We start from the raw sequence: 23,409 nt of genomic DNA on the forward strand, positions 1-23,409 counted from the left end.
TATCAAATGCTAACAGGTATAAGTAACATCAGTTGTGTGAAATAATTTTCTGTTGATTTATTAGCTCGCTTTGCGTTTCACTGAATCTGAAAGCATAACTGTAGTGCAGTAGTAGCAGTTAAGATTGTGCATGTTTAGTAGGGTCGTCATGATATATAATAAACGTATCTTACGATACTATTCCAGCTGAAGTATGACAGTATCACGATACCACCCGATACAGTGTTTATTCACAATTCAGATATACGAAAATGAACCAAATTTACAGAAATACGTAGATACAAATGAAAACAGTCAAACCACATTTTCCTCTCAATACTGGTGCTAAGAATGAACACATCGTTAGGAATAAATAACTGAATTTGGAAATTAATTCCGAAAAAAAAAAATCATTAAATTGGGAACATTAGCTTGCTTACAGTCAAACAAGGCAAATTTCACCGGGTTCGTGCAGATGCTTCATAGTGAAATTCCAGGACGTCTATGGACTTTTCGAGCACGATATATTTTTTGTTTTCAGGGACTGTACAAGAGATTTCAAACATTCAGGCATATTCTTTATTTCCTTTTTAAATAAAATAAATAAATGAATAATATTAATAATAAAACGCAACCAGTTTATATATGGTGCCTTTTCCAGCCATGCTGGACTAAAGTTCCATTTGCCAGGCTTCATATTCACCGTAACGTCAAGGTGAGTGACGCTGTAGCCAGTGGAGAACTTTCAGTGGAAAGTTGTTAAATGATGTCATGCACTAATTAACATACTTATTACGTAATCACGTCATATTCGCATTCTGCCTAGTGTCAGCCCTTTACGTCTGTTTGCTTCTCTCCTACTCTCTGTGCTCACATACTTTATCTCATACAGCCGAATTCCCAATAAAGCTGTTCTCATTTATATATTTTTCTGCTTCTGGAAAACGATTGAGTATGAAATAAGGGACTGAGACTTAACCAGGTTAACCAGCGGTCACTTCCAGGCCAGTTCCAAGCTGCTGCTCTGCGCTGCTCAATTCCTGATTTATAACCACGGGGTCCTCTAACAGAATCACTCGGGGAAAGTTAACGTGAGTGAATGCGCTGCTCCTCTCGGCCACTCACTGAACAGAGTAGTCGCAGAGAGGTTTACCTGAGGTGAGAAAGCAGGACCTCCTTCTTGCGGGGCAGTACTGGACATGCTCTTCTACTGAAAGTAGCTAAGGTTTGTAAATTAGTAAATACTAATTTTAGTATTTACACACAGCGGTTAGCATAACATTAGCTCGCTAGCTAAATATTATTATAGTTTTTCGAATATTACCTTTCATGTAGTGTGTTATAGAGCTGTTTGTGAATGTAAAACCACCTGCAAAGTTTAAAAAATCAAAGCGCAGGACAAATGGAGTTATTGACTCCCAAATGGAGGAGCCGATTCTGAACCGCTGAAACGAGTCGTTAGTTAGTAATTCCAGACTTACTTCCTGTACTAACCTACGTAGGTTTGTAACAAAACGCCTCCGGTCTTCATTGGCTGCTCGCAAACAGACGGCGCTGAAACCCGTTATGGTTAGTGGACATTTCCTTTTCGACACACGCTGACCGCGGTAGACCAATCACAACAGAGTGGACATCTGACCAATCAGAGCAGAGTATACTTTCTGAAAGGAGGGCTTTAGAATGAATCCTTTAGAACAGATCAATGAACGAGTCGTTTGTGACACTTAAAATTATGAGCACATTAAAGTGTTTTTTTTTTTTGAATGCATGTAAATCTGTTGTATGAGATCTCAAACAAAATTTGGCACATTTCAAAACCATAATAGGTGCACTTTAAGGTAAAAAATTTAGGTGAAATTAAGTGTCACTAACCTTTGTGTATTCTGCAAAAGCAGTGAGACGTGTCGTTTTAGTGTTTTAACCGCCGCACGTGCAACATTACTCACGGTACTGCCATATTGACTATACTATCGTTTAAAAAAAACACAGTGCCATCGGTGGTATTTTGAAGTTTTTGTATCGTGATATTACCATAGTACTGATATACCACGCAACCTCAATGCTTAGTGGTTAAATCTTCATTGTCAGTGGTATTTTTATTTTTGTTCTAAAACATTGAAAGAGGTCTATCAGTGCCCTGAGAAGCTCTCAGTTAGTCAGTCAGTGATTCACTGAAACCACGGCATCTTTTGCCCATACCTTTATTTAATTCTTATTTATAGCCAAGGTGGAGTTTATATAAGCTTATATATGGTGCATCTCATTTAACTCCATCTTAATGTCTCTTTCTCTCGGTCTTCTATTTCCCACACACACACACACACACACTTGCTTCAAATCCCTCATGCTGAGGCTGTGTGTTGCTGTAGAGGTTCATGCTGAGCTGTTGGAGTTTTGTTATTATGGGTGTTCCAAGTCAACACTTTAGCACTTTTTTCTCCCTCCTCGAGTCATCTATTAAAAACCAAATGTCTTTTTTTTCAGCTTTTCTTTTTCTCAGTCATGGGGTCTATCCCAGGCGCACAGCTTACCGAGTGAAACTTGGTGTCCTAGAAACGGCTTATTTTACATGCTTATTTTCTAGATATTTGCATGTTGAGGATCTGGACCGGTTCATCATTTATCCAAGGTTAAATTATTTTGGTGTAACTCCTATAACACCTATGGGGTGTGCCTTTATCTGTATCTATTTAGTGCTCAAATTAATTATTCATGTTTTCATATCTGGAAGTGGGAGTGGTCTAAAATTTCACAAATTATAACAAACAATATACATTTTCAGAACATTTATTCAGCTCCTGAACCAGACACCCTGTAGACCTTTCTATGTTCACTCTAGTACGACTGATTAAGCAAGCTGACTTTACCCTGAAGCATGTGGTTTTATTTTGGAGCTCAGTAAGGCGGTGTTTAGGTCAAGCTAAAACCGTGTAGCACATCTCATAACATATTGATGCACTTCTAATGTCGCAGGGTTGCCAGGTTCTGTTTGTAATGGCAGCGTTCTGCAAATTAGAAACACACACCAGTGTTAACTTGTTTACGATGAAAAAACAGAAATAGAAGTAAAATTTGTATGCATTTTGCTTTCTTGCAAGCATACTAATAACAATAAAATAAATAAAAAATCTGACAATTGTTTGAATCTGTATTTAAATTGATTTAGGACACATTTAGCACATTTAGGATTATTTGGATTATTTGTTTACTCCAAATAATGTTTTTTCACCACCTGAATTAATTTGGCAACCTTTACTAAAATTCTTTGAATTTTAAAATTCTTTTACAAATGCACGCACACCACAGTTTCCACTAAGAGGTTTTGGTGCTGGCCCATGTATCCTGGAATAATAAAGAATATCAAGCTGGAAAAAAATCCGCTCATCTCATTTAGTGTTTGTTTTGCACTGTAAAGTTTTGGACTATGCATAGTATATGCGATTGTGGCAGCAGGGGGCAGGTGTTGGATTAGCCTGAGTTTAAGTGTGTGTTTGTGCTTTCAGTGCCTCCTGTAACGAGAGAGAGAGAGAGAGATGACCAGCACAAAGACGCGTGTGCGTGCATGTGTGCGTGCATGTGTGCGTGCATGTGTGCGTGCATGTGTGCGTGCATGTGTGCGTGCATGTGTGCGTGCATGTGTGCGTGCATGTGTGCGTGGTTGAATGAGAGCAAATCAGAGTACACATTAGAGGAGAAGCAATTGAGGAAAATATTTATATTTACACAGGCACAGAGACTTTATTTAGGTGTGCAGTTGCGAACATACTTTTGTCTAACGTCTGCTTCGTGTTTATATTTTTACCGGACATAGTGTTCTACAGTTTTGGATTTTTATCTATTAATATTTCGAATTTTTAACGGTCAAAAACCGGTATTTACTGACTAACGGAAACTCTGACATGCACACAAAGAAGTGTCCTGAAAATGAAAAGTAATGCAGTCATAACCGGTTATAGCTGCATTTGAAATGTTGTGTAGGCGTTATCTTGTGTATCTGCATTTATAGCTGGACCTCAGTGTTAACGAACAGTAAAGAAGAGGCGTTGAACATGGCGTTCCGAGGAGAGCAGTCAGCAGGAGAAGACGGCCTGGAGGATCTAACTAAAGCCATCATTGACGAAGTCCTGCGCATACCTGGCAATGAGGTTTGCTGCGACTGTGGTGCTGCAGGTGTGTGTGTAATCAAATTATCATCAAACTTGTAGCTAGAATATGACGAAGTCACTTATTGATGAAGTGCCAGTGCCATTCTGTCTCGGGATCCACTCATAAGCTGATGACTGCTGAGACTGATGGCCATTCACATCTGATATTTTTGTGCATCTCGATTGCGTCTTCAGTGACCACTTAGGTTTAGGGCTAGGGTGGCATTTTTTCAGTAACAGGATTGCCAAAACAGAACCCGATATCATTTCAAAACCAGATCCAGAAATAACGTATGCTGGGGCATACCATTATATAAAAAGTTTTTCCTATAACAGCATGTCCTGAAGCGTTTTATTTTTCTTAGTCCATAGTGATTTGGCAACGATTAGACACGTCGTGTTTTTTAACTGTTTATAGTTACATTTAACGGTGAGGAATGTCCACAAGATCAGCTAATTCTTATCACTTTCTTTATAGCGACTCTACACAGTCTTTCCCTCACCAGCCTCTTTTGTTGTTTCTCTTGAAGTTAGTAAAACAAAACAAAACAACATGCAGCTTTTCATATTACCTGTAGAAACTGGAAAGTTATCCTGATTATGGTGTGCTTTGGGTGCCATTTTTGTGCCAAACATATCTTTTAGAATAATGCCCATAAAGTTCTACTTACTTTTTAGACATACAGAGATGCATGTCTAAAAGCATTTCGACAAATCAGAACTCTCTTAGAACAATGTACTCTGATCAGAAAAAGATAGCAATGATTTGGCCTTAATTCAGCTCGTCATGTTTGGAGAAAGAAGGGATACACGAATGATATCTCATCTGCCAAGACTGGGGAGAAGATGGCTGTTTCCTGAAATGACCCCAAACGTACAGCCAGAATAGCTCATGCCTTGCATGGCCTAGCCAATCTACTGACTTGAGTCCTAGTAAAAATTTAAGGAAGATTTTGAAATTGTGAGTCCATCAGTGGGACCCTTGTAACCTTGGGGAATTGTAGATGATTTGGCAAGAGTAATGGGCCAACACTGAACCACAATGCTACAAAAAAGCGAATTACTTCTTACAATAGTCTCGAAACTGTGATTGCTAACAACAGATTTGGAACAAAGTACTCATGTTGGTAATGTTGGTGGTTTGTGAATGCTTTTTTCCTGTCACTTTCGTTTTTTTATACATATCTTTGTTTATTCTTATGAATACATCTGTATTTGTTCATATTAATAAGTACAAAGTCAAAAGACGTTGTGTGGAAATTTGAAGTGGATATATCCACTGGAAGTACTGTATATTAAATAACAAACACAACATTGTCTGAATGCTTTACCATTTGATTCATTTGATTCAGTTCAAAAAGGCCTCCTAGTGATGAAGCCCTCAAAATGAGGTCACACACACAGAGGTGTTTTTGACCTGATTTGCTAATGTTTGCTTTCATCCTGTAGATCCAAAATGGTTGTCGACTAACCTGGGCATCCTGACGTGTATCGAGTGTTCAGGCATTCACAGGGAGATGGGTGTGCACATCTCTCGCATTCAGTCCATGGAACTGGACAAACTGGGAACCTCCGAACTCTTGGTGGGTTAATCAGCTGCTTCATAGCTAATAAAATGCATGGAATGGAGTCTTATTGTGCTTGAAACGTTACAGCTGGTACATTCATTCTTGATGTTCCGCTTTCAGCTGGCCAAGAATGTTGGAAACAGTAATTTTAATGAGATTGTGGAAGGAAATCTTCCCTGTCCCTCCCCAAAGCCTACTCCATCTAGTGATATGTGAGTAATTAAAGGCTCTCTCTTCATCCCAAATTTTTCAATAATCACTTGTAACCAATCTGTTCTGCATGCTGTGATATTGTTTTGTTTAACATATTAGGACAATCCGCAAGGAGTTTATAACCGCCAAATATGTGGACCATAAATTTGCGAGGAGGACTTGCAACTCAGCCGTGGTGAAGCTGAGCAATCTGTATGATGCAGTGAGGTCACGTGACCTGCTGGCTCTCATCCAAGTGTCTGCTGAAGGGGTGGAGCTTATGGAGCCACTTCCTGATGGAGGACAGGTGAGTCTAAGGTCTTCTTGGACTCATAAACTATAAGACGTATTGTTGGCTATCTGAGTTAAATGTACTAATGATCAAATCGATGTGCCATTATTTAATGGTGTAGTTCATAAGCATTTATAAGAATTTATTTGTTTAATTTGCATTGAATCTTACATGCTGTATCAAATCGCCCTACCTCATAACCGAAGTAAAGCTTGGATGTATAAATATTAATTAGCATCGTATGCTTACATTTCTAGTGGTATAAATTAAAAGTAAACATACTATGTGACAATTTGACAATGCTTCAATTATTTACAAAGTTTGTTATACAGTCGTGAAAAAACTTTTTTTTGCTGACGTATTTGGACAAGCAAGCATTTGATCCTCTTTGAAACAGTGCCTATTAATAAAGTTGATATTCTCTATCAAATGACTCATAAAATTGATATTTTGTATAATTTGCACAATTTAAATTAAAAAACAGCTCAGGCACATGGAAAAAGTAAGTACACCCCTACATTTATTACACCTTCAAATCCATAAAATGGCCTAGTCAAAGCCCGGATTTGAATCCCATTGAGATGTCGTGGGGGGATTTGAAACTGGCAGTACATGCAAGAAAACCCTCAAACATCTTGCAGCTGAAAGAATATTGCATGGAAGAGAGGTCAGAAATTCCAGCAAGTTATTTCTGCTAAAGGGGGCAATACTGGCTTCTGAGGCCAAGGGTGTACTTACTTTTTCCACAGAAGACTATCACATCTATTGATATTTCTGTTGAATAAATGATTGAAAAAGCTCATTTTCCTTGTGGTTTTGTTCAAGTAAATCAACTTTACTAATAGGCACTGTTTCAAAGATGATCAAATGTTTGCTTGTCCAAATATGTCAAGAAAGTCAACGATTTCCATGGGGTGTACTTATTTTTTTTCCACATGACTGTATTTGTACTTCAGTTTTGGTCTAACCTTAAAAACATATCATTTTAATTAAATTTGATGTGTTCCATACTTTGTGAAGGAGATTTTTGTTCAGATCTCTGGACTGAATGTTTTGTAGGAGGGTGGAGAGACAGCGCTGCACTATGCCGTGAGGACTGCCGACCACACGTCACTGCACCTGGTCGACTTTCTGGTTCAGAACAGGTGGAGGAACAACAGATTGTAGTTGCCAACATATTTGAGGGGGAAATTGGGATGTCATTTAATAATTGCTTGATTAATTGAATGATTTGTAGGTGATTTTCTTGACCTTACATCTTAGTAGTTATCATCCATTTGTGTGTTTAAAAGTGTTTAAAATTCAGAATGGATGCACATCTTGATTTGGTCACAAGCTCTATTTATCTATCTTATATTTATATCTTATATATATATTTATCATAATGCAAATAATATTAAGCAGGATGCTGGCACTGACGATAACGTTGCTGCTTCACCACTGCGATTCGATTCTGCATGTTGTCCTCCATGTTCCTACATGCTTGTAAGTGCTTTGGGTACTTCAAGGCTGAGTTTATTCTTACTGCATGCATCGTGCATTCATTTGACGCAACTATTGTCAACGATCTGCCCTCAGCTGTTTTTGAGTGTAAACGCTAAAATTCCAAGACCAGTTTCCCCATTATGGCTAGTGTTTGATTTAAAAAGAAAAAAAAAAGAAATCCTATCTAGCCTTCGAATCTACAAGAAAGTGTTTTTGTACTTTTGAAATGCAATACTTTTAAATAGAATATCATAGTTTTCAATCTGAGACACAACAGTCATGAAAATTTTTGAATTTCGTCTACAATAACATCTCCATGCTGCTCCACAGCAAACAAAATTATGGAATTGCTTAACATCTCACGGGTCGACCTGGACATGCTGGACAAGCATGTTTTAGTTCTGATGTGCCAGTGGATGTGGCTTTTAATCCGCCAGATGTATATAAGGTCACGTGTCTGGTATAAACCAGGCCAAAATCACCCATGTGTGCGCATGCGTGTGAGATTCTCTGCTGCATGTCACCCAGTTTTCCTGGAATAGGCTCCAGATTCCCCTTGACCAGGATAAGGCAGCATCAAAGATTCTTCTTCGTCTTCTTCTTCTTCTTGTTATTATTATTATTATTATTATTATTAATAATAATAATAATAATAATGTGCAGCATTTAAACATCTCACAAATTTTGGTCCTTCTAAGGTTTATTTTATCCAACGTATAAAATGCAGCATTAGTCATGTCAGGAGCATAGCTTACTGAGCTTTTCAGTGTCACTGCCTCAAGCATTTAGAAACTAAATCATGCTAATGTTGAGTTCATGTTATTGTTTTCACGTTATGTTTTATGGTATTGTCTTTGCAAATAATTTAAAATGATCGTGTGTGTTTGTGCGTGTGTGTGTGCGTGCTTAGTGGACATCTGGATAAACAGACTGAGAGAGGAAACACAGCCCTGCACTACTGCTGCATCTATGAAAAACACGAATGCCTAAAATTACTCCTAAGAGGCAAACCTGCTACTGACATCAGTGAGACACACACACACACACACACACACACACACACACACATACGTACGCACACACCGAGTGTCTTACTGTAGAAATCTGTATTTTAGCTTACGGAGGATGTACAACATGTGTATTGCAGTTTTGTTTTCATTTTGCAAAGATTTTCCATTTTCCTAATTTACTTTATTCAGTGGATAAATTGGAATTATTTCATTAATAAATACTGAAAAAGCACATCATGTCATTATTTGGTCTAGATCACAGATGTTTACATAAATGGTTAGTATTCCAAATTATTTTGTGATGGGCCATGTTCTGTCCATGTCTGAAGGGTTTAGGCTGACCTTTGAGAGAGGAAAGGGCTGTGCTGAAGCTTTAAAGGGCATTCTTTGCCTGTAGTATTGGTTTTAAAACACTGTTCTGTATTGGCAGTAGCTGTACTCTATGTACTAATTTCTCATTGTCTGCTCCTGTTTCTTACAGTCAATCATAATGGAGAAACAGCACTGGATGTTGCCAGGCGGATGAGGATTGACCAGTCTGCAGAGGCAGTAAGTAAATAGTGTTGTTAAAATGTTCAGCCAGCAATTACTAGAAGTTGGGAAGAATGTAATGAGCTGTTAGTTAGCAGTTACCTGTTGGCTTTTGCACCCTGCTAACACTGACAGACTGCATGTATTGTCTGAAGCCCACTTTTTAACAGGCTGTACAGAGTTGCATGGAGAATTTCTGATTATATTGTTTTTAATTCGTTTAGTTATGTCAGAGCTGTGTGGTCATGTAAGTTCAAATAACTAACAAATGATATAGAAAATAACAAAATGCTGTAGATAATAGTAAGAATGTAATGATGGAAAAAATAAAGTTCCTTTATTGAAGCCATTTAAAAAAAAAAAAGTCAGGAAAAAAAAGGAGAATTTAAAGATTAAAGTCTGCCACTGAGACTTTGTCCGCTAGATGGCAGCAGAGAATTAGACATAAAAATAAATGATGTCTGTGGTTTGTTTTTTCGCCTTAGTTAATGCAAGCTGCAGAGGGCAAGTTTAATCCAAAGGTTCATGTTGAGTATGACTGGAATCTTAGACTGGAGGAAATGGATGAGAGCGATGATGATCTTGATGACAAGGTGTGAAACTCCATACTCCATTTAGCTCTAGTAATTTTCCATCCTCTGAAAATAGAAATTTCCTGTCTATTAACCGTACACAATTATGCACACACTTTTGCTTCACCTGTTCTCTTCTCCAGCCAAGCCCTATTAAGAAAGACCGGAGACCACAAAGTTTCTGTCACTCATCCAGCCTGTCTCCTCATGATAAGCTCTCCCTCCCAGCTTTCCCTGTCCAGCGTGATAAACCGCGCCTCTCCTACGGCATGTTTACCAATCAGATGTACAGCGTTTCCACTGACTGTCCCTCTTCCCCTGTCAGTGATGCACCACCTCTACCACCCAGGAATGCAGGAAAAGGTAAAGCAGAATTCAAGAGTGCACCAGTCGCTCACATTATGTAAACAGCAAGCACAAAATGTGTCATTCTCCTGTGCTACAAGTGATCTTTAGGCTGCCTACAGATAATGTCTATCGTACTCCTCGATCCTGTGTTATATTCAGCCCGGGACCCAGAAATCAATCAGAGTCTGTTATCACTAAGGATTAATTCCCTAAATGGCTCAGATGAATAGAGAATGCTCAGGTGTTTTCTGCACAGAACCTTTATTTAGTTATTTATTTATTGTAGATGCCATGTAGACCTACAGTAGTCTATTAATTCTTCACTTCCGCAAAAAAGGGATAATAATATAATTAAAACGGCATATATAAAAATATTAATAACTAAAAAAACACCAGTAGATACAAATAAAAACCTTGGATCAACTTTAAATTAAAATGTGCATGAATTTCCATAAAATGAACAGTTCCATGAGAAGTATTGCAAGTCAGCTGGTGATGGAGTAGAGTCTCGTAGAAGCAAAAAAATAACAATTAAGCATGTGATGTGCAGTAAGGTTCGGAATCAGGGGTCTTGGGTTGGTAGAATGCAGTGGATATTGACCCAGTAATTTATTTTAGCAGACTGAATGTAAATGTGTTTAAGAGCCATTCAGTGGGCCTCATTTATCAATCTCTTAATAAAGTTGTGTGTATATAATTGGATAAGCTTAACTGAAAAAAAAAATTCCCCCAGATATACAGTAGTTTTGGAAACCCTGATTTTAGTTCATTATTCATATGCATGTGTTGCTAAAAAGCAGTCTCACATAAATTCCCACTGAAGCTAAGCAGGGTTGAGCCTGGCCAGTACCTGGATGGGAGACTTCCTGGGGATAACTAAGGTTGCTGCTGGAAGTGGTATTAATGAGACCAGCAGGCGGCGCTCACACTGTAGTCTGTGTGGGGCCTGATGCCCCAGTATAGTGACTGGGACACTACACTGTAAACCCCCCATTGGCCCTTCTCTGTCATGGCCATCTAATAATCCCCATCTCTGAATTGGCTACATCACTCTCTCCTCTCCACTAATCGCTGGTGTGTGGTGGGTGTTTTGGTGCACTACGGCTGCCGTCACATCATCCCAGTGGATTCTACACACTAGTGGTGTTGAGGAGACCACGTACAGTGGCGCTTTGAGTGTCTAGAAAAGCGCTATATAAATGTAACTGTAAACTACCTGACGTGTTTATTCTGTGATGCCACTAAACTTGATAAAAATCAAAACTCTCACAGCAAAGCCACAAATGCTTTCTCAGAGGTAGAACTAAAAGTTGTTTTTGACTCACATCTATGCCAATTATATATATATATATATATATATATATATATATATATATATATATATATATCTCAGCTAGTTTGGTTCGATTCCCGTTCAAGTTCGTGAAGCTCCGCCCACAGGATCTGCAGTGGCCCATAGAGTGTGAAGTGACTGACTGTAAGTGCATCCAAAAACACACAAGCATTCCGGACCAGAGATCCGTCTTCCAAATGGGTTTTCTCAGCAACTTAATACACTTTTGTCAACGCCGTGACTCAATCCATTGTATATTTTATTTTTTATCACGTTCTACATATTTTCCAGGTTATTTGTACAAGTAAGGAATGCTAAAAAGACATCCCTCGCACCAAAAGTATGAACAAAAATATTGCATTAACCATTTAGGAATTATAGCCATTTCTTATACAGTCCTTTTCACAGGCTCAAAAGTAATTGGACAATTGACTGATAAGTAGTTTCATGGCCAGGTTTGGCCTGTTTTCTTGTTATTGCATGACAGATAAAAGGAGACAAAAGGTCTCTTATTGATTCCAAGTATTGACTGTGCATTTGGTTCATTGGAACTCTCAATATGGGAAATTTCCCTAGAATTTCCCTCGTGGGATCAATAAAGAATATCTGTTTAGCTATCTATCTGTGCTTTCCAAAGAGGTGTCGATGCAAACGAAGGACGCCATCATTAGGCTGAAAAAACAAAACAGACCTATCAGCGAAACTTTAGGAGTGGCGAATAAAATGGATGCTTACAGAAGAAGAAAAAGAGGGTTTACCTCAAGATTCAAACCACTGGTAAAAGTCAAGAACAGAAAGGCCAGATTAGTGCTAGAAAACATAATTTTAAAAAAAAGCCCGCCCAGTTCTTGAACAAGATTCTTTGGACAGATGAAACCAAGATTAAATTGTACCAGAACGATGGGAAGAAAAGTTTATGAAAGAAAGCAAGGACACATGATCCAAAACATACCACATCATCTGTCAAAACTAGTGGAGGAGTGTTATGGCATGGGCATGTATGGCTGTCAGTGGAACTGGGTTGATGATGTAACTGCTGATAGAAGTCGCACGATGAATTTTGAAGTGTATAGAGCGCTTCACAATACAGACGGATAAAAGACGGCCAAAGACGTACTGCGAAAGCAATCCAAGAGCTTCTTAAGGCAAAGAAATGGAATATCCTTAAATGGCTGAGTCAGTCACCTGACCTCAACCCAACTGAGCATGCTTTTCACTTAGTGAAGGCAGAAAGACCCACAAACAAGCAGCAAATGAAGGCTGTTGCAGTAAAGGCCTGGCAAAGCATCTCAAGAGAGGAAACTCAGCATTTGGTAATGTCCATGGGTTCCAGACTTCAGGCAGTCATGGGCTGCAAAGGATTTCCTTCTAAGTATTAAAAATCATCCTTCTTTTTATAATTGTTAACTTGTCCAATTACTTTTGAGCATGTGAAAATGAGGGACATTGTAAATGTTTTGTTAAACCCCTTGAATTAAAGCTAAAAGTCCAAATACTTATGGACTCAACTGTAGAGCAGCATTCTTATTTGAATGACTGATTCATCTAAATTAATATTAATTTAGTTAATGTCAATAAAATTAAACGACTGGGTTTCACAAAAGTCTCATTACATTTTTGTGTGTAAATAAACATACACAAGCTATTTAACCATGACACCATAATCTGTATATAAAAGTGCAGTAATTCATTTGTATGATTTTGTTGAGATTTATATGATTTGAAGCCGATCAGTCAAGGTTTACGGTACGTTAGCTAGTCTTCTTATGTATAAATTTACACACACACGCAAGAGCATGAGTAGGCTACGAATACTTTTTTTTTTTTTTATATATTACAGGATTTTCATGAATACTGTTTCTTGTGTAAATGTTCCCATGAACAATTTATGATTAAATCCGTTCCTATCCAGCTTGATAAATGAAACCCTTTGTATAAAAGAACAACAACTGTCTGTAGGTAAGTGACTCCAGTTTTATAAACATGAATTATTGCCTCTTCTGCAGCAGATCCTCTGTCGTAGCCAAATTGTTGTATGAAATTATGTAAATTATTTAACTCGAGGCTCATCGTACCAGACAGTAAATGGACAGAGAATCTCCCCACTTCACAACGTATGTATCTCGAGTGTTCACAGACTCTGGCACTAGTCCACTCCTCTGGTAACATGAAGCACCACCAGTAAACCACTTCACATTGTCTTATTTATAGTCACAGTTAAGTATTTAACTGTTCTTGCCTGTCACTGTGCTAGCAGTTAGCTGCTTGTCTAGACCTTGGTAAGAAAGGACTTCTTTGAAACTGGGCCTTCACAAATTTTGGTTGAATAAAAGCTGAAGTAAAATTATTTAGAGCAGAGCCATCACACCGTCTTAGATATATTGTCCTCCAAAAGTATTGGAATGGCAAAGTGAATTCTTTTGTTGAGATCAAAATATAAATATGAGACAATAGATCAGAATTTAAACTTTCATTTCCTGAAATTTACATCAAGAATGTCATTTCCTGATATTTAGATCTCGATCTGTTAAGCCATACAGATGTGTCAGAGATGTGTTAAACCATACCATATAGAGGTATAGAGGATGCAGAGCTGGACTCAAAAAGAAAACGGTACGAGCGCTTAATTCTCGCGATCATTATGGGAAACGTGAGGTGCCTTGCTGATAAGATGGACAAGCCCAGCGCGCTGGTCAGGACCCAAAAGGAGTATTGGAAATGCAGTTTGCTTTGCTTTACACAGACAAGGCTGCATAAGGATATTCCAGACTCAAATGCTTCCATCCCTGGCTTTCAGACAGATAGACTGGAGTGGTGACCCAGTACTTCAGGCAATAACAGACAGGTTGAAAAATCCATCAAAGCTTCCAGTTCAGCTGGGGGTGGGACATTTCTCCTAAAAGAGATCTCCTATGAGCGGTAAAGGTTTAACCACGCTTTGCTGCTCACTGGCTTTTAACACTGTAGTTGTGTATTGAATCAGTTTCAGTACACTGTGTGTGTGTGGAGTTTGCATGTTCTCCCCGTGCTACGGGGGTTTCCTCCGGGTACTCCGGTTTCCTCCCCCAGTCCAAACACATGCATGGTAGGCTGATTGGCGTGTCTAAAGTGTCCGTAGTGTATGAATGGGTGTGTGAGTGTGTATGTGATTATGTCCTGTGATGGATTGGCACCCTGTCCAGGGTGTACCCCGCCTTGTGCCCCATGCTCCCTGGGATAGTCTCCAGGTTCCCCGTGACCCTGAAGGAAGGATAAGCGGTATAGAAGATGGATGGATGCCCATATTCTGTATTATGAATGGTTTATAGGAACATTCCTCAAATGACATTCTTCAAATAAATCAAGTAAGGCTTGCTGGAAAAAATATTTAGCGAAACAGACAGTTACTACAATGACTACTACAGTTCTCTCTGGTTGTACTGTCAACAATCTGATTATACTTGGTGAGCAATGTGGTGGAGAGTGATACATTGTTGAAATCGCCGGAAATCGCAAGAAAACCAACAGCTCAAAGTTTGGGCAACAGTGTTGAGAAGCAGAGGAAGCTTTGCAGGTCTGCTTTGAGCCACAGACTGGGAGGTGCTGTGTGCGTCAGCTGAGGAAGTCATTAATAGCATGACAGACTGCAGCACAGACTATATTATCATCTGAAGGAGTTGAAGGTAAGGATGAGGGAAAACAAGGAAAACTACTACTGAGACTACAGCTTCAACAGTACAACGCGAAGGAGGTGTGGGCTGGCATGAAGCAAATCACTGGCTTCAAGATGAAGCCACGGCTTGGACAGAGCCAACAAGCTGAATGCATGATGCCCTCCTCACCCACCTGCAGCAGCCACACATCCTCATCTCATCACATCCTTACATCCCTCATTCAATTCAATTCAGTTTTATTTATATAGTCCTTTTAATAATGGGCATTGTCACAAATCCGCTTTACGGAAAAATATAAATTCAGGATCTAAATTTGAAATTTATCAATTTATCCCTCATCTCCCCTACTCCCTCCCCACCACTCCACTTCCTCTCCCACCATGACAACACACCCTCCCTCCCACTCTCACCACCACTCCTCCCTCACTTCCCCCATGGCCGTATACCTTTCCCCATCTCACCCATTCCTTCCCCTCCACCATTCCTCCCCGACTCACCCCACAACCACTTAACCTACTCCACCCTACAGCCAACTTCCCTAAACCATGGATACAGAGAACTAACACACACAACCCTTCACTTATCTGTTACAATCAGCCAAGTGAAGAGATCTGGAGACGCTAAAACAGGGCAAAGCTGGAGGCCCTAATGGAATCAGCCCCAGGTTAATAAAGGATTGTGCAAACCAGGTATGTAGGATCCTTCAACCTAAGCCTTCATGAGTGCCAGTGCTGTGGAAAACATCATGTCTGCTCCCTGTCCCAGAGAAGGCTCCATCATTCCTAAATGACTACAGCGCAGTTGTCCTCATATTGCATGTGATGAAGGTCCTGGAAAGACTTGGCCGACCTCAAACCGCAAGTGACACCTAGTGTCCACCTTGACAGTATGCTATACTGGAAGGGCAACACCGAGGTTGTCTACAGAAAGGGCATGAGCAGACTCTACTTTATGAGGAAGCTCAGGTCCTTTAATGTTTGCTGCAAGGTGTTTGAGATCTTTTACCAGTCTTGCATATGATGTCTTCTTTCCGACAATATGCCGGGGAGGCAGCATTAGAGCAGTTGAACCAAAGGAGCTCAACAAACCAATTAAGAAGGCTGGCTCTGTCCTGGGATGCTGGGATGGACAGTTTTGATGTGGTCATGGAAAGGAGGACACTAAACAAACTAGTGCCCATCCTGCGCAATGGTGTCACATCCCCTACATGATTTCTTGGTCAAATAGAGGCGTACATTCAGCAACAGACTCCTTCAGCCCTGCTGTAGGAAGGACAGGAAAGTCTTTTTACCAACAGTCACCCTATACAAAGGTTTTAGACTGGCCAAGTCAACGACCAGACCTTCAACCCAAATGAGCATGTATTTCACCTCCTGAAGACGAGCGTGATGGGAGGAACCCGCCAAAGCAAACAGCAACTGAAAAAAAACTGTGGTATAAGCCTGGAAAAGGGGTCACAAGATATGAAACCAAATATTAAGTGTTATTAACTTTAAGATGGTCTGTTCCTCTGCTTTTTCTCAACTAAAAATTGGGTGCCAAAGGTGCCATGTTCTAAGTTGTTTAACACATCTAGACATAAATATCAGGAAATAAAAGCTGAAATCGGATCTATCGTCTCATATTCATCTTTTGATCTCAAAACGTCTTCTTTATATAGCAAAAACAAAAGAACTGGCCTTGCCATTCCAATATTTTTGAGGAGACTGTATATGACAGGCAGTATAGCTGTACAACAAGTCACTAATCAGTAGCATCAGTAGTGAATGATTTAAAAGCTAAGGTACAGTGAGCATGTCTTGATAACGGAGCATTTCTGCAACCTCACAGTGAGCAGAATGCTTATCATCTGAAGGCAGCTTTAAATGATCAGATATTTGATGTCAGGTTGAATCCACTTTTCATTTATTATTTGTTTACCACTACAAATCTTTACAGGACATATAAAGAGGCATTTGTGTTTAGTAACCTCATGTACTGAAAATTGAAATGCTTGACTTTAGATTTTGTAATTTCCGTAATACTATATTGTGTCTATATGAATAAACACAACAGGCAAATGTTCCTCTCAAGAAAACTGTAGCTTTAGTCTGTACAGAGGAGAAACAAGCAGAGAGAGAGAGAGGGAGAAAGAGGGCTGGAAATGGGAGGAGAGGAGAGACAGTGAGAATGGAGGAAAGACAGGAAAATGGAGAGATTCAGTCAGAGTAAATACTTATTATGCTTATTATACACATCTTCAGCACATTTCATTTTGAGTGAAGTGAAAATATATAGTTAATGCATCATCAGGGAGGAGAATAGCCCGAGTGCAACAAAGCAGTGTCAGGTTAAACGTTAAAGACTGGAACAGTAGTATGGGGCAGAAGAGTGTTTAGAATTGGGGGAAAGAAAAATAGACAAAGATGTTTTGATATTATTTATAATGAAATGCAACATTGTTTTTAAAAAAAAATCTAAAATCCTTTTTCTTTGTTTTTATCTTTTACTTTTTCTTATTGTGTTCATACCTTTATGAATGACACCCTCTATGAAAATTCTATCTCTCTCTCTCTCTCTCTCTCTCTCTCTCTCTCTCTCTCTCTCTTTTGCAGCTCCTCCTCTGGCATTCCTTGGTTCTCATTCACACTATGCTACTGTGACTAGCACTCGGCCATACATCAGTGACTATCTGCCTTTTTTTCATCTTTGCTCTCCTTTTTAATCCTGATATGATCTGAATCAGAACCTCTAATGACAGGAGTTTAACCCACTAACACGGCATTGTGATTAGAAACAGAGCTGCTGTAGTCTGATCATTTACCGTGAAGGGAAATACGTATTCGGACACTTTTTGTTTTTTGTTATTTGCTATTCTTCTAGTGCATATATCCACTTCAGATGTCCAGATATAATATCATTTCACTTTGTATTTTATAAATATGAACAAACATGTGTTCATAAGCATGACTAAAATTGTTTAAACAACACAGTTGGTAGTGGGAAAAGGAGTTAGTTTTTTGCAGCATTGTGATTAAAGTTTGGCTGCATTTTTGGGGTTGTTTTCTTGTTGAAATATCCATCAGTTTCTTGGCTGATGAGATTAAATTATCTTCTAATATGGTTGATTGCTTATGATTGTGTATGATTGATCATTGCAGTATGATTGTGGAGCAGTTCATTGCTTATCGTTCTCTGTGTAACTGTTGTCCCTGCTGCATTCAGGTTGCCCTGCAACTCCTTTTTGACTGCTGGCTTCTATCTTACTTTCCTCATCATTATTCTGAGAGCATGTTGTTAACTCTTGCATCCTGTATGGGGACAATTAGTTGTGGTGCCATAAACATTCCACCTGCATATTATTGAACCACTCAGTGTATACCGACAGGGATGTTTGGGGTGTTGCTCTTTGCTTTGCCTCTGTAGTTTATTCATTTTAGTGTTGTTTAGTAGTGTTGTCCCTGAGATCTTTTGGAAGGTCCTTCGCCTTCAGCATGATTGCTGTATGTTGTGTGAAATCGTCTTTTATACCAGGTGCAGTTTGGATGAGAACGTTTTTTTTTTTGTAGCAATTAAATCTTGAACGCTATTTAAAAATGATTCGAATTTATTTTTAAGTAACCTTTACGTATGCAGTCAAGTCCCTAATTATTTGGGCATGAAGTTGATATTTGACTTGAAATTAAATAAAGATTATGAGCTTGAAGTGTAGACTTTCAGCTTGAAATTGAAGCCGTAGCTGAACTTTTTGCACGTGGTCCCTTTTAAAAGGACCAAAAGTAATTGGACAACCAAAAATAATCATCTTAAATATTAAGTGGTCATTTTCAGTACTTGGTAGCAAATCCATTTGAAGTCTGGAATCCATAGGCATCAGCAGACTCTGGGTTTCCTCCCTAGTGATAAAGGCCAGGCCTTTACTGCAGTTGTCCTCGGTTCATGATTGTTCTTGGGAAGTTTTGCCTTCAGTATTGCCTTCAGCAAGTGAAATGCATGTCAGATGATTAATTTGGCCATGGCAGAACTACTTTGCCTTAAAAAGTATTGGGTTGCTTTTTAAGCACCATCCATTGGGTTTTGAAGTATTTGGTTGAACTCTTTCCTTTCTCCATACTCTTCTCTCACTGTCATATTGATACAAGCTGTTCTTTGTCTTATCTTGTAATAAAACCTCTCTATTTACCCTGGCGAAGACTTCTCTTGATTGTTGACCGACGCAGATCTGCCTATCTGATGGAGGGTGCTCTTGATCTGGCCAAATGTTGTGAAGGGTTTTTACTTCACCAGGAGAAGAATGATTTCTGTGGTCTCTTGGGATTTTTGGTGTTCCTGAGCTCACCAGTGTGTTCTTTCTTTTTAACAGCAACAGATTCCAAAGGCATGTCCTATACTTGGTAGCAACTCTAGACCTTTTCTCTGCTTACTTGTAAGTGAAATAATGAGGAAAGGGCACACATCTGGCCGTGTAATATCTGCACAGCCAATTGTCCAAAACCCTTAAATTAAAGCTGACAGTCTGCACTTTAACTCCTATATACTGTGGTCGACAACTAAAATATTAATAAATAATATTTCCCAAATATTTATGGATCTGACTGTTTGTGTGTGTGTATATTTTAGTTAATGACATTTCTGCCCTGGTAGATCTGCCCTGGTGAACTGTACATTCTATTACTGTGAAATGTAAGTGTCTAAGAGCATCAACCACTGTTAAAGCACAGTACATAAAGTGTATAAAAATCTCCTATCCACTGTTCCAGACTCCCTGTGGAAGCAACATCAGCTACTGTTAGTCGGCAGCTTCACGAAATGGGTTTCTGCAGTTTGGTATTTTATGCTTATGAATGCATACATACATACATACATAATGTACATTTTTTAAATATATATTTACAGGCCAAACAAAGCCAAAAGACATTGTCAATTTAAAATGGATATATGTGCTGGAGGTATATTAAATAAGAAAAACATAAGTGTCCAAATAATTTCCCCTCGCTATATATCGACTGAGCATTGTCATTGTTTGTTAGTTAACATGATGCTGACACTAATAATGACTTGAATACATCTGTTTTGCTTCATATCTCTTTCCATTGTAGTTTAACTGCATGATCAGTTGCTGCAGGAGTGTTTCATCACAGCTTTGCCGGAGCCGTTGCTCATCGTTTCTTGATGATCTTGGACTGAGCGTTTCATTGGCTGCTAAAATACAGAAATGATCTCACTTTAGTGTAACGGCGAACATACCTTGAGAAATATTGTGTTTAGTTTTAGAAAACCTTTCTGTCTAAATATTCCATGCAGTCTGTGTTTTGTTGTGATGTTTGTCCAACGATTTCTGCAGATGCATTTCCTTAACTTAATTTCACTCGTATTTACACTTTCCTGCTTCTTCCAGTCTCTCTGATTCTGGAGTCATTCATTTTCTTCCAATATGAACCTGAAAGCTGCCTCTTTCTGAAAATTGGCTGTTTAAGTCTTAGTTTCAGCTTTGTTGTTTCTTTTAATCACCATCGTATCATCACTGATTTCATTCAGGCTCGTATTCAGTATAAAATGTCGCCCTCATAAATGACAGCAACAGGCAGGGCAATGTAAACATCATAGATGAGGACTTAAAAAAAATAAATAAATAGATATATTCTAAAGAATAGTCTGTAGCGTATTTATAGAAAAAAATTCTTACCATATGCACCTCAATGTGTTCCTGCACAGTAATTCCTTTGTAATTCTTTGTGCTATCCAAGGAAGACATCCACAGCCATCATTAGGGTGTCTGTCTGTACCATCCACAGTAATCTCATGGTGATCTGTAGGCTGTCCATGCAGGGTCATCCTCAGCAGCAGGGGCTCGAGCAGAAGTGGGGCCTCAGGATGGATTAGGCAGGTCCAGAGGGCAGAGAGAGTCTGGATCTCCGGTATCTCCGGAGTAATATGTAGCTTGATTTTATTTGTAGATTTTGAAATCACACTTGATTACAATTATTCAGTCAGTTTAGGAATGAAATCGTTTGATCTCTTCTCATTGTAAATGAGCAGAAAACAGCCTAACGTTGTAAATGTAAAGTACAATAACCTGTGATTTGTATCACAGTTGGAACTATTGTCAGAATTGCGTATATGGGAAATTAATCAGCACCTTCTCACAAGTGAGATGTGAGAATTCAAGAGTGCTGTGTTGGTGAAATGTTTGAATCTGTGAAGTGGTAAATCTAAACACAATTAGTCTGCAAATAGTAAATATGCCGGTACAGAAAAGGAATGGGGAGGTCATGTTTAAATACACCAGATTCAATCCAAACAGATATTTAATATTAGTTCAGTTGCCTAGCTTTAGGTAGGCTTACCAATATCACAGGCAATAATGCTAAATTTGGTATGCTGAAAACATCAAATTAAATGCAACATTTAATGTTAAATAAATTATTTAAATACAATTAATTGTGTAGCTGAACTTGACCATGGCTTCTCTTTTTCCCTGACCATTTTGTTACCTTCTCTCTCTCTCTCTCCCTCTCACTCTCACTCTCTCCCTCTCACCCCCCCCTCTCACTCCCCCCCCCTTCTCTCTCTCTCTCTCCCTCACTCTCTCTCACTCTCTCTCTCTCTCTCTCTCTCTCTCTCACTCTCTCTCTCACCCCCCCCTCTCTCACTCTCCCCCCTTCTCTCACTCTCCCCCCCTTCTCTCTCTCTCTCTCTCTCTCTCTCTCTCTCTCTCTCGCTCTCTCTCTCTCTCCCTCTCTCTCTCTATCAGAACAGTAAAAGAGATCAGCCATTGCTCTTGCCCATGGTCTCATTGCATGATTTTGTTTTTTGTGTTCTTGTTTGTGTTTGTTTACCCTTGTTCTAGCCCTACCATCGTCATCCTCCCCTCTCTCCCCTGGCTCCCAGCTCCCTGCTAACAGCAGCTCCACGCTATCCAAGAAGAGACCCCCTCCCCCTCCCCCTGGCCACAAACGCACGCTGTCAGACCCCCCTACCCCACTCTCACACTCACTTGTGTGTAAAGGTGCGCTCTTGCGGGTCTATGCCCACCACTCAAGTTAAAACCAAGGGCTCCATTCCTCCTGCCTGGCTTAACAAAGATCAAAGATGATATTGAGTTTAATCCAAGGTGACAATGCGAGATGTTTCTAAAATTGACATCAAAATCCCCTAGCATCATACCCCAAAACCTTTCTTATATACCTTTAATATGATTATGAAAAGAAAAAATTATTTACCTTGGCACAAGCATGTTCTGAGCAAGTGAATCTCAGGAATGCAGTCATCTAAACGATAGTTTAAAATGAGTCTGAGGAAGAACACAAAATAATTTCCCTCACTTTACCCGCGGAACAGTCAACCTGCGGTGCAGGATTATGTATAATGTTTCCCATCAAAATTACAGTGATTTTTTTTATTTTTTTATTTCTTTTTTTTTTTTTTTTACACAAATACCAATATTTAGTTTTACAGTCTAATTTGATTTAGCATTATTAGCTAGCATTTGGAAGCATTCTACTATTTGCTAGTATTTTCCAACATTTTAAGCTCTCCTGTAGTAAAAAATAATAATAAAATAAAGATTAACCTACTAACTTTTGGTTGGATTTCCAGTGAAGGCATGAGGAAAGCTAATAAGACCTGTAGTAGTTTTTTGGTTCATGTATCACGATTCTGCTTATCTCATTTACAAATTAATTTTAAGCGAACAGTAAATGGAAATTCTTCTTAAGAATGATGGCTTACCTACATTACAGCTAGGAACAACTTCGTGTAGCTCTCGTTTTCTTTACAACAAAAGGAACAAGAAGTGCAGCTGTACAAGTAAATGCAGCTTTGTGTCGAAGTGACATAAAATCATTGTTTTCTACCCCTTGAGTTATTGAATTATCACAGGTATGTTTTATGTCAGAGTCAGGTTTTAGTGCAAATATAGTGTTATAGCATGTGAGAAACTGAATTGTTAATTGACCATACAGACTTGGTGAACTTGGATGAACCAGATATGAGGAATTGGACCCTGGTTAATTCATTACATGTTCTTATTCATTAACTCGTTCATGTCCACTTGTTTGACATCAGTTAATGATGGTGTTTGATTTGTGATTTAACAGTTTGATCTCTTTGTTTTAATCGTTATGAGTCAATATAGATCTAGCATGCTTTTAAGTTAAGCATATATGGCTATGATACTTGAGTACATGTCTCAGTTACACCTAGTACTGTGTCGGCAAACATTAAGCACACAGAAGATAGCAGCTCTTAATAGAATAGAATAGTTTCACATACTCATGTAACTGGACTGTTCTTTGAAACAACTCTTTCAAAGGACATTGC

At 39.0% G+C, this 23,409-nt stretch overlaps 1 protein-coding gene across 4 annotated transcripts in view; it reads left to right on the forward strand.

Moving 5' to 3' along the window:
* The window catches only part of asap1b (ArfGAP with SH3 domain, ankyrin repeat and PH domain 1b), an 84,939-nt gene that overhangs the window by 53,447 nt on the left and 8,083 nt on the right, over window positions 1–23,409 (forward strand). For 2 of the 4 annotated variants that reach the window (XM_053674870.1, XM_053674871.1), the window contains exons 16-25: window positions 3,986–4,149; window positions 5,574–5,707; window positions 5,813–5,904; window positions 6,005–6,191; window positions 7,236–7,321; window positions 8,572–8,687; window positions 9,153–9,220; window positions 9,688–9,795; window positions 9,918–10,137; window positions 21,938–22,096. In XM_053674870.1, coding sequence (XP_053530845.1) covers window positions 3,986–4,149; window positions 5,574–5,707; window positions 5,813–5,904; window positions 6,005–6,191; window positions 7,236–7,321; window positions 8,572–8,687; window positions 9,153–9,220; window positions 9,688–9,795; window positions 9,918–10,137; window positions 21,938–22,096 — 1,334 coding nt within the window. Of the gene's footprint in view, window positions 1–3,985; window positions 4,150–5,573; window positions 5,708–5,812; window positions 5,905–6,004; window positions 6,192–7,235; window positions 7,322–8,571; window positions 8,688–9,152; window positions 9,221–9,687; window positions 9,796–9,917; window positions 10,138–17,702; window positions 17,772–21,937; window positions 22,097–23,409 lie in introns of all 4 variants that reach the window. The other 2 variants (XM_053674872.1, XM_017453713.3) reach the window with 2 other exon arrangements.

Source organism: Ictalurus punctatus, chromosome 23, assembly GCF_001660625.3.
Source record: "Ictalurus punctatus breed USDA103 chromosome 23, Coco_2.0, whole genome shotgun sequence".
Taxonomy (NCBI): Eukaryota; Metazoa; Chordata; class Actinopteri; order Siluriformes; family Ictaluridae; genus Ictalurus; species Ictalurus punctatus.